General features: G+C 36.7%; 1 protein-coding gene across 4 annotated transcripts in view; it reads right to left on the reverse strand.

The window, feature by feature from the left end:
* The window catches only part of LOC128700170 (zinc finger protein ubi-d4), a 68,820-nt gene that overhangs the window by 14,288 nt on the left and 41,723 nt on the right, over window positions 1-12,809 (reverse strand). For 2 of the 4 annotated variants that reach the window (XM_053793162.2, XM_053793161.2), the window contains 2 exons: window positions 10,442-10,642; window positions 2,515-2,727 (listed from right to left, as the gene is read on the reverse strand). In XM_053793162.2, coding sequence (XP_053649137.1) covers window positions 2,515-2,727; window positions 10,442-10,642 — 414 coding nt within the window. The remainder of the gene's footprint in view (window positions 1-2,514; window positions 2,728-10,441; window positions 10,643-12,809) is intronic. The other 2 variants (XM_053793164.2, XM_053793163.2) reach the window with 1 other exon arrangement.

Below are 12,809 nucleotides of genomic sequence, written 5' to 3' on the forward strand. Positions count from 1 at the left end.
TCAGAATCTCCCAAGAGCACAGTGTCATCACCAAAGAGCAGCTGTGACAACTCCCACTTTGTGTGTGATTCTTTATCTTTTAACTCCACGCCTCTTGCCAAGACCCTCGCATTTACTTCTCTTACAACCCCATCTATAAATATATTAAACAACCACGGTGACATCACACATCCCTGTCTAAGGCCTACTTTTACTGGGAAAAAATTTCCCTCTTTCCTACATACTCTAACTTGAGCCTCACTATCCTTGTAAAAACTCTTCACTGCTTTCAGTAACCTACCTCCTACACCATACACTTGTAACATCTGCCACATTGCCCCCCTATCCACCCTGTCATACGCCTTTTCCAAATCCATAAATGCCACAAAGACCTCTTTAGCCTTATCTAAATACTGTTCACTTATATGTTTCACTGTAAACACCTGGTCCACACACCCCCTACCTTTCCTAAAGCCTCCTTGTTCATCTGCTATCCTATTCTCCGTCTTACTCTTAATTCTTTCAATTATAACTCTACCATACACTTTACCAGGTACACTCAACAGACTTATCCCCCTATAATTTTTGCACTCTCTTTTATCCCCTTTGCCTTTATACAAAGGAACTATGCATGCTCTCTGCCAATCCCTAGGTACCTTACCCTCTTCCATACATTTATTAAATAATTGCACCAACCACTCCAAAATTATATCCCCACCTGCTTTTAACATTTCTATCTTTATCCCATCAATCCCGGCTGCCTTACCCCCTTTCATTTTACCTACTGCCTCACGAACTTCCCCCACACTCACAACTGGCTCTTCCTCACTCCTACAAGATGTTATTCCTCCTTGCCCTATACACGAAATCACAGCTTCCCTTTCTTCATCAACATTTAACAATTCCTCAAAATATTCCCTCCATCTTCCCAATACCTCTAACTCTCCATTTAATAACTCTCCTCTCCTATTTTTAACTGACAAATCCATTTGTTCTCTAGGCTTTCTTAACTTGTTAATCTCACTCCAAAACTTTTTCTTATTTTCAACAAAATTTGTTGATAACATCTCACCCACTCTCTCATTTGCTCTCTTTTTACATTGCTTCACCACTCTCTTAACTTCTCTCTTTTTCTCCATATACTCTTCCCTCCTTGCATCACTTCTACTTTGTAAAAACTTCTCATATGCTAACTTTTTCTCCCTTACTACTCTCTTTACATCATCATTCCACCAATCGCTCCTCTTCCCTCCTGCACCCACTTTCCTGTAACCACAAACTTCTGCTGAACACTCTAACACTACATTTTTAAACCTACCCCATACCTCTTCGACCCCATTGCCTATGCTCTCATTAGCCCATCTATCCTCCAATTGCTGTTTATATCTTACCCTAACTGCCTCCTCTTTTAGTTTATAAACCTTCACCTCTCTCTTCCCTGATGCTTCTATTCTCCTTGTATCCCATCTACCTTTTACTCTCAGTGTAGCTACAACTAGAAAGTGATCTGATATATCTGTGGCCCCTCTATAAACATGTACATCCTGAAGTCTACTCAACAGTCTTTTATCTACCAATACATAATCCAACAAACTACTGTCATTTCGCCCTACATCATTGGTTGAAAATAGCGCTCAAAGTGGGCAAAATTGCCGATGCGTAAACATCGTAGAGACTGCTAACTTTGCGAGAGCATAATTCCATAACTTTTCCATCAAATTTCATACTTTTGGTGTCATTATGATCGGAAAATGATTCTCTATCATTTCATAAGAAAAAATAATTTTTTTTTTCCGAAAAATTTTTGACCCTGAGAACGAGTTTAGGAAAGGGTCTCTCGACCCTGAAAGGGTTAATATGACATCTCAGCTGTTTACAACTTCACTATACTCTGGTACATTCACCTATTTTTGCATCCACTGAAACATCTTTTTTTCCATAGATGCCTTAACCCTTCATCTATTGTTTCCTCATCTATTGTACAATTCACATCTTTCATATACTCATCTGCCATGACATCCACTCCCAAATACCATACCTAAATATATTCACTTCCATACTTCTTCCCTCCAATTTGACATCCAATTTTTCATGCCTAGACTTTCTTGCTCTTTTCTGAGTTTATTTCTCACTTCCTTCTTACACATACTCTCAAAAATACTGACACCAACCTTTGCAACTAATTTATAATCAAGAATTACAATTTAAAAAAATTACAGCCTATGTGTTTAAAAAAAAAAATCCCCTGGTCATCACTTATTCAACATCTGGCAGTCTTCTTTTGTACAGAAACACCTAAACAAATAATGCAGATACAGAACATGCAAACAAAAGAGACCATAAAACATGCCGTTATTCAATGTTTTTAAAAATTCAGTACAACCTCCCTCTGACTGCTTGATAATTGGTAATATTTTGTGCTACCTCTGATTAAAGAAATCACTTAGCTGTTCTTTTTGTTATTTTAGAATTAAAACTTTTAAAACACTAAAACCTATATAACAACAAAATCAAGAGGTTTCCACTATTTCGTACCTGATCGCCCACAATCAGCGCACGACACGAGGTTCTCCGGTGTGCCAGTTTTCTTGTTCTCGGAAGAATCTCCTAAGCAGAAGTCACAGTAAGGAGAGGCAGATACTTTCTTCTTTCCTAGGTTTTTATCAGATGGAGTGTCAGTAGGGGAGGCAATAGCTTGGGGCATCGTAGGGACTGCATTGGATTGGCCTGTAGAGCCAGAACGGCGTCCTGAGAGACAACTTACAACGATTAGTTTGAATGTATTCAGAGAATAATGCAATATTAACACTGTGAGACTGAGTGAACAAAAGTGAATAAATGAATCAGTATGTGATTTATTAAATGTGCTGAGTGCCTGTAGATGTATACAAGTGAATATATATGAACAATTATATATATTACATATGAATGGAAAGTGTTTACATTGAAGCATATATGTGAACAGAATTTAGATAAAGGTAGGGAAGTTTTTATTGCATTTATGGATTTAGAAAAGGCATATGATAGAGTGGATAGGGGAGCAATGTGGCAGATGTTGCAAGTATATGGAATAGGTGGTAAGTTACTAAATGCTGTAAAGAGTTTTTATGAGGATAGTGAGGCTCAGGTTAGGGTGTGTAGAAGAGAGGGAGACTACTTCCCGGTAAAAGTAGGTCTTAGACAGGGATGTGTAATGTCACCATGGTTGTTTAATATATTTATAGATGGGGTTGTAAAAGAAGTAAATGCTAGGGTGTTCGGGAGAGGGGTGGGATTAAATTGTGGGGAATCAAATACAAAATGGGAATTGACACAGTTGCTTTTTGCTGATGATACTGTGCTTATGGGAAATTCTAAAGAAAAATTGCAAAGGTTAGTAGAAGAGTCTGGGAGTGTATGTAAAAGTTGAAAGTGAACATAGAAAAGAGTAAGGTGATGAGGGTATCAAATGATTTAGATAAAGAAAAATTGGATATCAAATTGGGGAGGAGGAGTATGGAAGAAGTGAATGTTTTCAGATACTTGGGAGTTGACGTGTTAGTGGATCTATTTATGAAGGATGAGGTTAATCATAGAATTGATTAGGGAAAAAAGGTGAGAGGTGCATTGAGGTATATGTGGAGACAAAAAACGTTATCTATGGAGGCAAAGAAGGGAATGTATGAAAGTATAGTAGTACCAGCACTCTTATATGGGTGTGAAGCTTGGGTTGTGAATGCAGCAGCGAGGAGGCAGTTGAAGGCAGTGGAGATGTCCTGTCTAAGGGCAATGTGTCGTGTAAATATTATGCAGAAAATTTGGAGTGTGGAAATTAGGAGATGTGGAGTTAATAAAAGTATTAGTCACAGGGCTGAAGAGGGGTTGTTGAGGTGGTTTGGTCATTTAGAGAGAATGGATCAAAGTAGAATGACATGAAGAGCATTTAAATCTGTAGGGGAAGGAAGGCGGGGTAGGGGTCGTCCTCGAAAAGGTTGGAAGGAAGGGGTAAGGGAGGTTTTGTGGGCGAGGGGCTTGGACTTCCAGCAGGCGTGCGTGAGCGTGTTCGATAGGAGTGAATGGAGACGAATGGTATTTGGGACCTGACGATCTGTTGGAGTGTGAGCAGGGTAATATTTAGTGAAGGGATTCAGGGAAACCGGTTATTTTTATATAGCCGGACTTGAGTCCTGGAAATGGTAAGTATAATGCCTGCACTCTAAAGGAGGGGTTTCCAGATATTAGCAGTTTGGAGGGATATGTTGTGTATCTTTATACGTATATGCTTTTAAACTGTTGTGTTCTGAGCACCTCTGCAAAAACAGTGATTATGTGTGAGGGAGGTGAAAGTGTTGAATGATGAAAGTATTTTTTGGGGGGATTTTCTTTCTTTTTGGGTCACCCTGCCTTGGTGGGAGACGACCGACTTGTTAAAAAAAAAAATGAATGGAAACATGTGTTTGTGTGTGTGTGGGTAAACACTAATGTATACTGCACCAAATTATATAAGTATACAAAATTTATGATACAAATTTATTAAGAATGTTTTACATAATACTATATAAAATATTTACTTTTAATATTTACTGTATCTAACTTTAAATCAAGCAGAATGTGAACATAAAACCTTGAGATGTCATATAATCAATTGTATTAATAAATATTCAATATTTCTTAAACAAAGTTGCTCAAATATAAATACTGTTGTTTTGAATAATACACTGGTTTAAAAATTTTAATGTATTTATAAAATTGTACATACTGTATACACAAAGTAGACATAATAAAGTGATGAACAGCAAGGCAAAAGAAGAAAAACTGCAAAATAAATCAGAACACAGACTACTTAAGAAAGGAAAATTTGATGTTAGAATAAACAAAATACAGTACAGTAAGACCCACTACTTGCTGAAGCCCTCATCATGGGCTGTCTTTTTCGCCATAAAGGAAATCTGTGAGGACCCTACATTCTTGAGTAAGCTGAAGCCAGGGCCAACAGCCCAAAATGCTCACATACACAGGTACACACACATGAGCATAGCTCTGCTCTTGTAGCTACAAGTAATTGCATACAGGAGATCCCCAAATTATGTTACAATTAGAAACTATCTGGGAAAAAAATATTCCTTAATGATTTCACATACCGTGATAATATTAAAAACAATGTATTTGCCTGAAATGGGTACCTCTTTCTTCCTTTCCTTTCCTCTATCACAATGTATCTGATACAATGCACTTTACAAATGCTCTCCACCCACTCCCCTTACCACTGTAGTAAGGGTGAAGAGTGCCTGAGCATGTGGTATGGACGGAAGTGTTGGAGTGAGGGGTGACAGGTGTTCAGGCATGTGGGACAGGGTTGTAGTGAGAGTAAGCTCCTGCTTAAACTGCAGCAATGTCAACTTTAAGCATCTACAGGCCATGAATGCTACTACTCACCCTCACTGCTCGGTATAATTTTTAATTCTAGCTTTGACTAATTTCTATCAAATAAATCAGAGGCACCTATATGTTAAAACACAAAATATCAATGCATTAAGGCAAAATAGAAAGACAAAAATAATATCTAGAACTCCCCTTAAAAAACTGTAATTACAGCACTAACCTACAGTTCTTGGCAAACATCTACCAAAAATTATGAGTCCACCATACATGAAAAAATTACAAAAACAAAATTTTTGCTTGTTAGAATGTTTGCAGTTACCTATCTGAATTTGTGGGGGTAAGCCTCAGCTGTTGCTCTTGCCTCTTAATTTTAAACTGATGCAATTGAACTTAGCCATATCTGTTGAACACTTGTATTTTGGGGGTCAGTGTTTTTAAGAAATTTATAAGTTAGTAAGCATAGAAAGACTGTAATGTGGATGCTCATAACTTCAGTGAATGGGGAGGAAGGGGGTTATGTATGTATGTATACATATTTGTGTGAATACCTTGTGCAGCCAAACCCCTAAATTTGTGAGCTTTGTAATTCATATTAGATCACAATTTGGTTTTTGAATGGCATCTAACAAACTAAACTATTCATGTTTTTGGTGCTTAAAATTGTGAAGGAAACTTGACTTTTATTTTGCTTTTTGTCTAATAAATTACAGTATAATATTTTAAAAGTCCATCTCAACTAATATTTTGCATTATAGGAGAGGTGTAATCAAAATAAAGGACAAGTTGTAAAGAAAATGATACACAGACAGTAGTGCATAGTATTTGGGTAGGAGGGCAGCTACTTACCACCTTCCCTTCCACATCCACTCGCCTTGCATACGAATGTATGTGCAAGCAATCAGGTGCAGCCTTATATTTTGCTTTAAGTCTTTATGCACTGCCTACATATGGTGTGCTCTATGTACATATATACGTACTTAAAAATCAGGATAATTTCAAGAACTGCGTAAGAAAATGAGGGCTATATAACTGCCATGTGTTGCGGCCTCCTCCTCTGTGAACACAGTATGTTTGTTTTGGTATTCATAGCCCGAAGACTGTAGTAGTCATTCTAGTGTCAAATTCTTTAACTGGTTTGAGCCCAACTGGGTTCTAGTGAACCTCTTTAGATCAAGACATCAAGATGACTCACGAAATTGTAATGACACGATTGCAAACAAACCATACCACAGGCGGGGATAGAACCTTGAGTGGTTCTATCCTGCCCGTGGTATGGTTTGTTTGCAACCGTGTCATTACGATTTTGTGAGTGTCTGGAGTTTTATGACTCTCAGATCATGGGTTCTATCCCCACCCATGGTATGGTTTATCAAGAGATCAAGGAAAACAGCTGTGTATTCCACTCCCTTGGAGGATCTGGAGCAAATTGGTGAGCAAGCTATAAGATAATGCAGTTCACTTGGACACACATGACAAAGGTGTGAGAGGCAGCCCACCTAGAAGTACAATCAATTGCACATTTTACGATGTAGTCACTAATTGACTGTTCATGTCAGAACAAGCAAGAGCAAAATCCGTAACATATATGGAAACCCAAATTCTTTGATGTAGCACTAAAGAAAGACCATTAATTAATGCCTATTGTAAACAAAGTGGTGTTAAGTAGTCACATTATGGTACACTTGGAACTTAAATTCAGATGAAGGAAATGCTGTTATTGACTTAGATGCAAAAGTGACCCACCAAAGCAAGGTGACCTAAACAAGGAAGCATGTAGTATACAGTACCTTCATTAATTACCCTAGCTATCTTTTCATAAGTGCACAGACATCACAGTTTATATGACATACCAAACTGCAACATCTCTACCCAACCTTCAGAGTGGAGGCACTATACTACTTTCCATTTCTAGAACTAAATTCTGTCCAAAAAAAGTTTTCTTGAATCTCTTTATGGATGCACACTTGCTCACACTCCAGCAGTATACAGTAGACTGTCATTTAACATGGTAGTTACATTTCTGAAAAATGCCATGTTAGGTAAAACTGTTGTTAGATGAACTGAACAACTTATGGAAAAAATAGGGTTATGTTCCTGGGAGTCCCCAAAAAGCCAAACAACTTTTTTTTAGACCAACAGATCTTACAAAAATGAAAGTGAATATGTAATTGTAATTCATTGTCATGATGTATTATGTTGTTTTCACTGCTTAAGATTACAAATGCAACAGAAATAGTAGTATTTCTTACTTTAAATTGTGGGTGCTGGTGTTTGTCGATGGCTGTGGAGAGTGGAGAGTTATGCTGTGGCCCTGCTGGGCTGAGGTGGATGGCAGAGGTTCTGGTACTAAAGTTGATGGTTGTACTTGAGTGTGCATAAATTCTGTAATGGATTTCTGTTCTAGTTTACCCAGCAGTACATTATACAACTGATGGTAAGGCATCAGCTGCTCTAGACACTGTTTCAGGGTTCTCTTCAGTGAAAAAGGATAACTTAAGTCAGTCAGTAAACCAATCAAGTCAGTAAGTCAGTCAGTCAAGTCAGTCAAGTCAGTCAGTCAAGTCAGTCAAGTCAGTCAAGTCAGTAAGTCAGTAAGTCAGTAAGTCAGTCAAGTCAGTAAGTCAGTCAGTCAAGTCGGTAAGTCAGTCTGTCGGTAAGTCAATCAATAAGTGAGTCAGTCAGTTATCACACAAACTCATATTTACCTCATTCTTATGGGCTAACCCACAAGGTGGCAGCTTGAGCTGGGGAAATTTTTTCCACGTCCACAAACGGAACCATGTAAAGTTAATTTTACGAAGTGTTGTATATAACTATGCCGCAATTTTTCAATTGTGCTATAACCAAATCATGCAAAATAAACTCGAGTTAAATGATGGTCTACTGTATAAAAAAAAAATCACAAAATCAATTGTCTACACTCAACAATCTAATAAATTCACATATGCTCATTGGATACTCAAGCCCCTGCCACTTAAAATCTACTTCATACCTTCCTGCAGACTCTTCCTGGTAGCAATTTACTCATCAGGAGACAGGAAAATGTCTCCTGATTGGGGAGGAAGGGTCTATGTCAGATGATTATTCCTCAGTGATTAATCAACCACTGTTGTACTGGTGCTGATAATAACAATATAATCAAATTAAGTGCTAAACCTGACATACCAGTACTGAGAATCATTGATTAAGCAATCACTGTCCTACTGGTGCTACATACCTATGTTTAATCATCTGCTGACATACTAGAACTAAGATTTCCACCCCATCACTGGCAAGACAGTGATGGAATGAATGAATAATGATGATGATGATGATGATGATGAACGTGTTTCTTCTTTTTCAGGTCACCCTGCCATGGTGGGAAACAGCCTATGTGTTAATAATAATAATAATAATAATAAAAAAAAGATCAAAAAATAGCCTTGGGATACTCTTCCTGGGACAAGTACACCTCCACGGAGACTTTACGGAATCTGACAAGTTAGCAGTTTTTTTTTTTTATGATCTTATTTCACCTTAGTGCTTTTTATTTTAGCTGTGTTGTGCAACTAGTGGTTCCAAGAACCAAGCTTTGGACTGTGTAGCGTGACAAATACTAGCAGAGGCATAATTCCACTATTTACCTTCTCTTTTCTGAACTGGCTAATTAGATTATTAAAATGTGTTTCAGCTGAATTAAAGAAAGTTTTGGTAACTGTTCACTTAGTGATTATTATGGATGACTGGAATTAAACCGAAGATAATCTCATTCTCACCTATTTTCTTTTTGTTACTCCTAGTATGAATAAAAAAACTAAATTGCAGCAATCTTTTGCTTATCATCACACTGTCTATAAGATTATCTTAGTGCATCTATGAAATTTGATGATTTAAATTAGCAGTTCACTGATGATGTCTTGCACATCATATTTGATGAATTTTGTCCTAAATACTTCTGAGATTGATTTTTATTCTGATTTTATGTAGCCAAAATATATCCATAATTTTAGTATTCAGCTAAAATTCTTCAGTAAGTTAATAATAAACAATAAATATTCTTCCACAGCGAAAGATTCTTCAACCTGAAGCAAACCTGTTTCAATGTTTCTGGCACTGACAATAATTCCATAAGTTATGCATCTCAGCACAAACAATGCATATGAACTAAAAACTGAATCTTTTTGAAAAATGTACTCTAGGCAGGGATATATTCTCTTGTGAATTAAATATGCTATAGTACATACAATTTATGTTTTGTACCAACCCTAACTTGGTGACCTAACTTAACCTCATCTTGTTAAAATTCACTTATTTATTTAGTTTAATCCAACCCAATCCATCTTAGGGAAACCCAAATTTAGTCTGAATTACTGCACTTAACATAAATGTAATATATATTAATTTTTTGATGGTCAGAATGATTTCCACAGTAACAATGAGTTTACACTTGGCTTGCTTGGCAAATTGACCTCTGCTTTATAAGCGATGGCAAAAAAGCACAGTACGTATACATATATAAACATGCAAGGAACCAATTACTATACTAGAAACATAGAAAAACAAAAGCAAGTTACAATGGGTTATTTGTATTAGTTTATCTGAATACTCAACAACAACAGGAAACTAAACTGAAACAAGGTTAAGAAAGAATTAATATACATAAGGCTAATATCAACTTAAAACACAATAAAAAAACACAAAGCAAATGAGAAACTACTTCCTGCATAGTTTGTTACAGCTGCAGCATTTGCTGTGAGAGATAATCTAAGCCTATGTTATTTTTCTACTAAGATAGACAGTTCGGTATTTATGAAGAGGAAAGCAAAGGTAAATTAATATATATTTATCTAGCAGAAAAGAGTTACATATTGTGGCTGCAAGAATGTGCCACTAACCCACAATTAAGAGAGGCAACTTTAGATGACACTTGAGCCCACTGTAATCATTATCTAGTCAATAATGGTCCAGGTCAGGTTGAAATATCACCTAAAATTTACTCTCCAAATTGTGGGTTAATTGTGAATATATTGATCTATTAAGAGACAGCAGTAATGAAAGTTTAGTCATTTAATAGTAAAACAGCAAGTGGGAAATCCTGTAAAACACACTATCCTACTCCAACCTGAATTAAAACTGTTCTGACCCCACTGTGGGGTAGCAGAGGCCTGAGCCTGGACTGGTAAGTAGTCTGGGGTGGGGTCGTTAGCCTGGATTTGCTCGTTAGGTCTAGCAGGTGCTTTAGCCTCCTCCTCCTTCTCCTCCTTATGCGAGTGTGCATAGTGGTAAGTAAGGCCAGGCCGCGTCTTGTACCGGATCCCACACACTGCAACACACCAGCAAACATGCCGCACACACTCCACACTTTCAGGTGAGCTTCAATAACGTAAATTAATAGAAATAAAACTTACCATACAGCATCCCCCAAAAGCATTATACATGACACTAAATAAATTATGAATAATTTAAAAGTGAATAACTTGAATTTCAAATCATACAGAATTTTAAGAGTTCTACTAAAGAATAGAATGCAGAATTGCCCAAAAGCCTTGACATTTTGAAAATTTTTCACCATCTATTCATGGACTTTCAAATGAAGTAAAATATAAACAATGTTCAAAATAAATCTGATGGCACTCAAAAATGAAAACCTATTTAATATTCTATTCTTTGTATAAATAACATACAAACATTTCTATATATTGAAAAAAAATCATAATTACATATTCAATAAATCTATACAGTATAGTTTGTATATTTTCATGTCATTCTCCTGCTTAAAGCTCAAAGCTATATAAATGAAGGTGAAAAGTATGATTCAAGTCTAGTAATGGTTATTATTATAATTATTCGCAGCTACAGGGTCAGTTACGTGGCAGAAATGATATACAAAGTCGAAGTAAAAAACTACACTAATTAATCAAGGACATGGATGACAACCACCACACTAAGTGTAACAAGCTACAATAAAATCACTAATTACAAAGGATTTATCAATTACAAAAGGTACAACAGCAACAGCAACAACTAAGAGGTGCAGCCCTCACAAAAGGCACAAGTTACTGAGAGGTACAAGTTACAATATGTACAACAGTAACAGCAGCTACTAAGAAATACGACAGTTACAAAAGCTATATACAACAGTAACAGCAGCTAATTAGAGGTACTGTACAACAATTACATAAGTTACAACAATGGCTCTAGCTACTGAGATGTTACAAAAAGTACAACAGTAACAGCAGCTACTGAAAAGTTACAAAAGGTACAACAGTAACAGCAGCTACTGAAAAGTTACAAAAGGTACAACAACTTTAACAGCTATACAGGCACAGCAACTTCAAAAGATACAACTACTCATGTACAGCAGCTACAAAAGATACAGCAAATATTTAAGAGAACAAGTTACATATTAATACAAAAGTAAAGGGAAGACACTACTTTTAAAGATGTATATTGCTGAAAGTGAATTATTTACAGGAAAATTTTCAACCAATATTTTACACAATTTACACAAATTAAACAATACAAAAGCAGAGTAAACAATTTTGAATGCTGTATAGAATTAAATTAAACAATCAGTACAGTACAACCAATAGCAAAAAAAACTGCAACAATCACAGCACATAAAAAAAACTATTCATATATCAGGAATATGATTCCATTAATAAAACTAAACAATATGGCAACAGATGAAAAAACACAACAACTCTGGCAATAGTAGCTGCAACAACTGTGGCAACAATAGTTCCAACAACTATGGCAACAGTAGCTGCAACAACTGTGGCAACAATAGTTCCAACAACTATGGCAACAGTAGCTGCAACAACTGTGGCAACAATAGTTCCAACAACTATGGCAACAGTAGCTGCAACAACTGTGGCAACAATAGTTCCAACAACTATGGCAACAGTAGCTGCAACAACTGTGGCAACAATAGTTCTAACAACTATGGCAACAGTAGCTGCAACAACTGTGGCAACAATAGTTCCAACAACTATGGCAACAGTAGCTGCAACAACTGTGGCAACAATAGTTCCAACAACTATGGCAACAGTAGCTGCAACAACCATGGCAACAGTAGCTGCAACAACTGTAGCAATAGTAGATGCAACAACCATGACAACACTAGCTGCAACAACTGTGGCAACAGTAGCTACATACACAACTAGAACAGAAATTGAAGCAAGAACTGCAGCAGTATCAGCTGCAGCTTAATTTAGACAATAACAGCAGCTGAAGAAGCAGCATTAGCTGCAGAAATAGCAACTGTAGTAGCTAGAGCAAAAGCCATAACATTGTTGCACCTACAGAAATGAACTATTATGAATAGCAACTGTTGTAGGTGCTACTGCTTGAATTATATTCATATTACATAAACTCTTCAACCAGCAACAACTACAGCATCTATCCCAAGAGCACAATTGCTACAATTGCACTATAAATTGATAAAAGGTAGGCCCCATTCCACAGCACTTCACTTTACGGAATTTAGC

Source organism: Cherax quadricarinatus, chromosome 74 (genome assembly GCF_038502225.1).
Source record: "Cherax quadricarinatus isolate ZL_2023a chromosome 74, ASM3850222v1, whole genome shotgun sequence".
NCBI lineage: Eukaryota > Metazoa > Arthropoda > Malacostraca > Decapoda > Parastacidae > Cherax > Cherax quadricarinatus.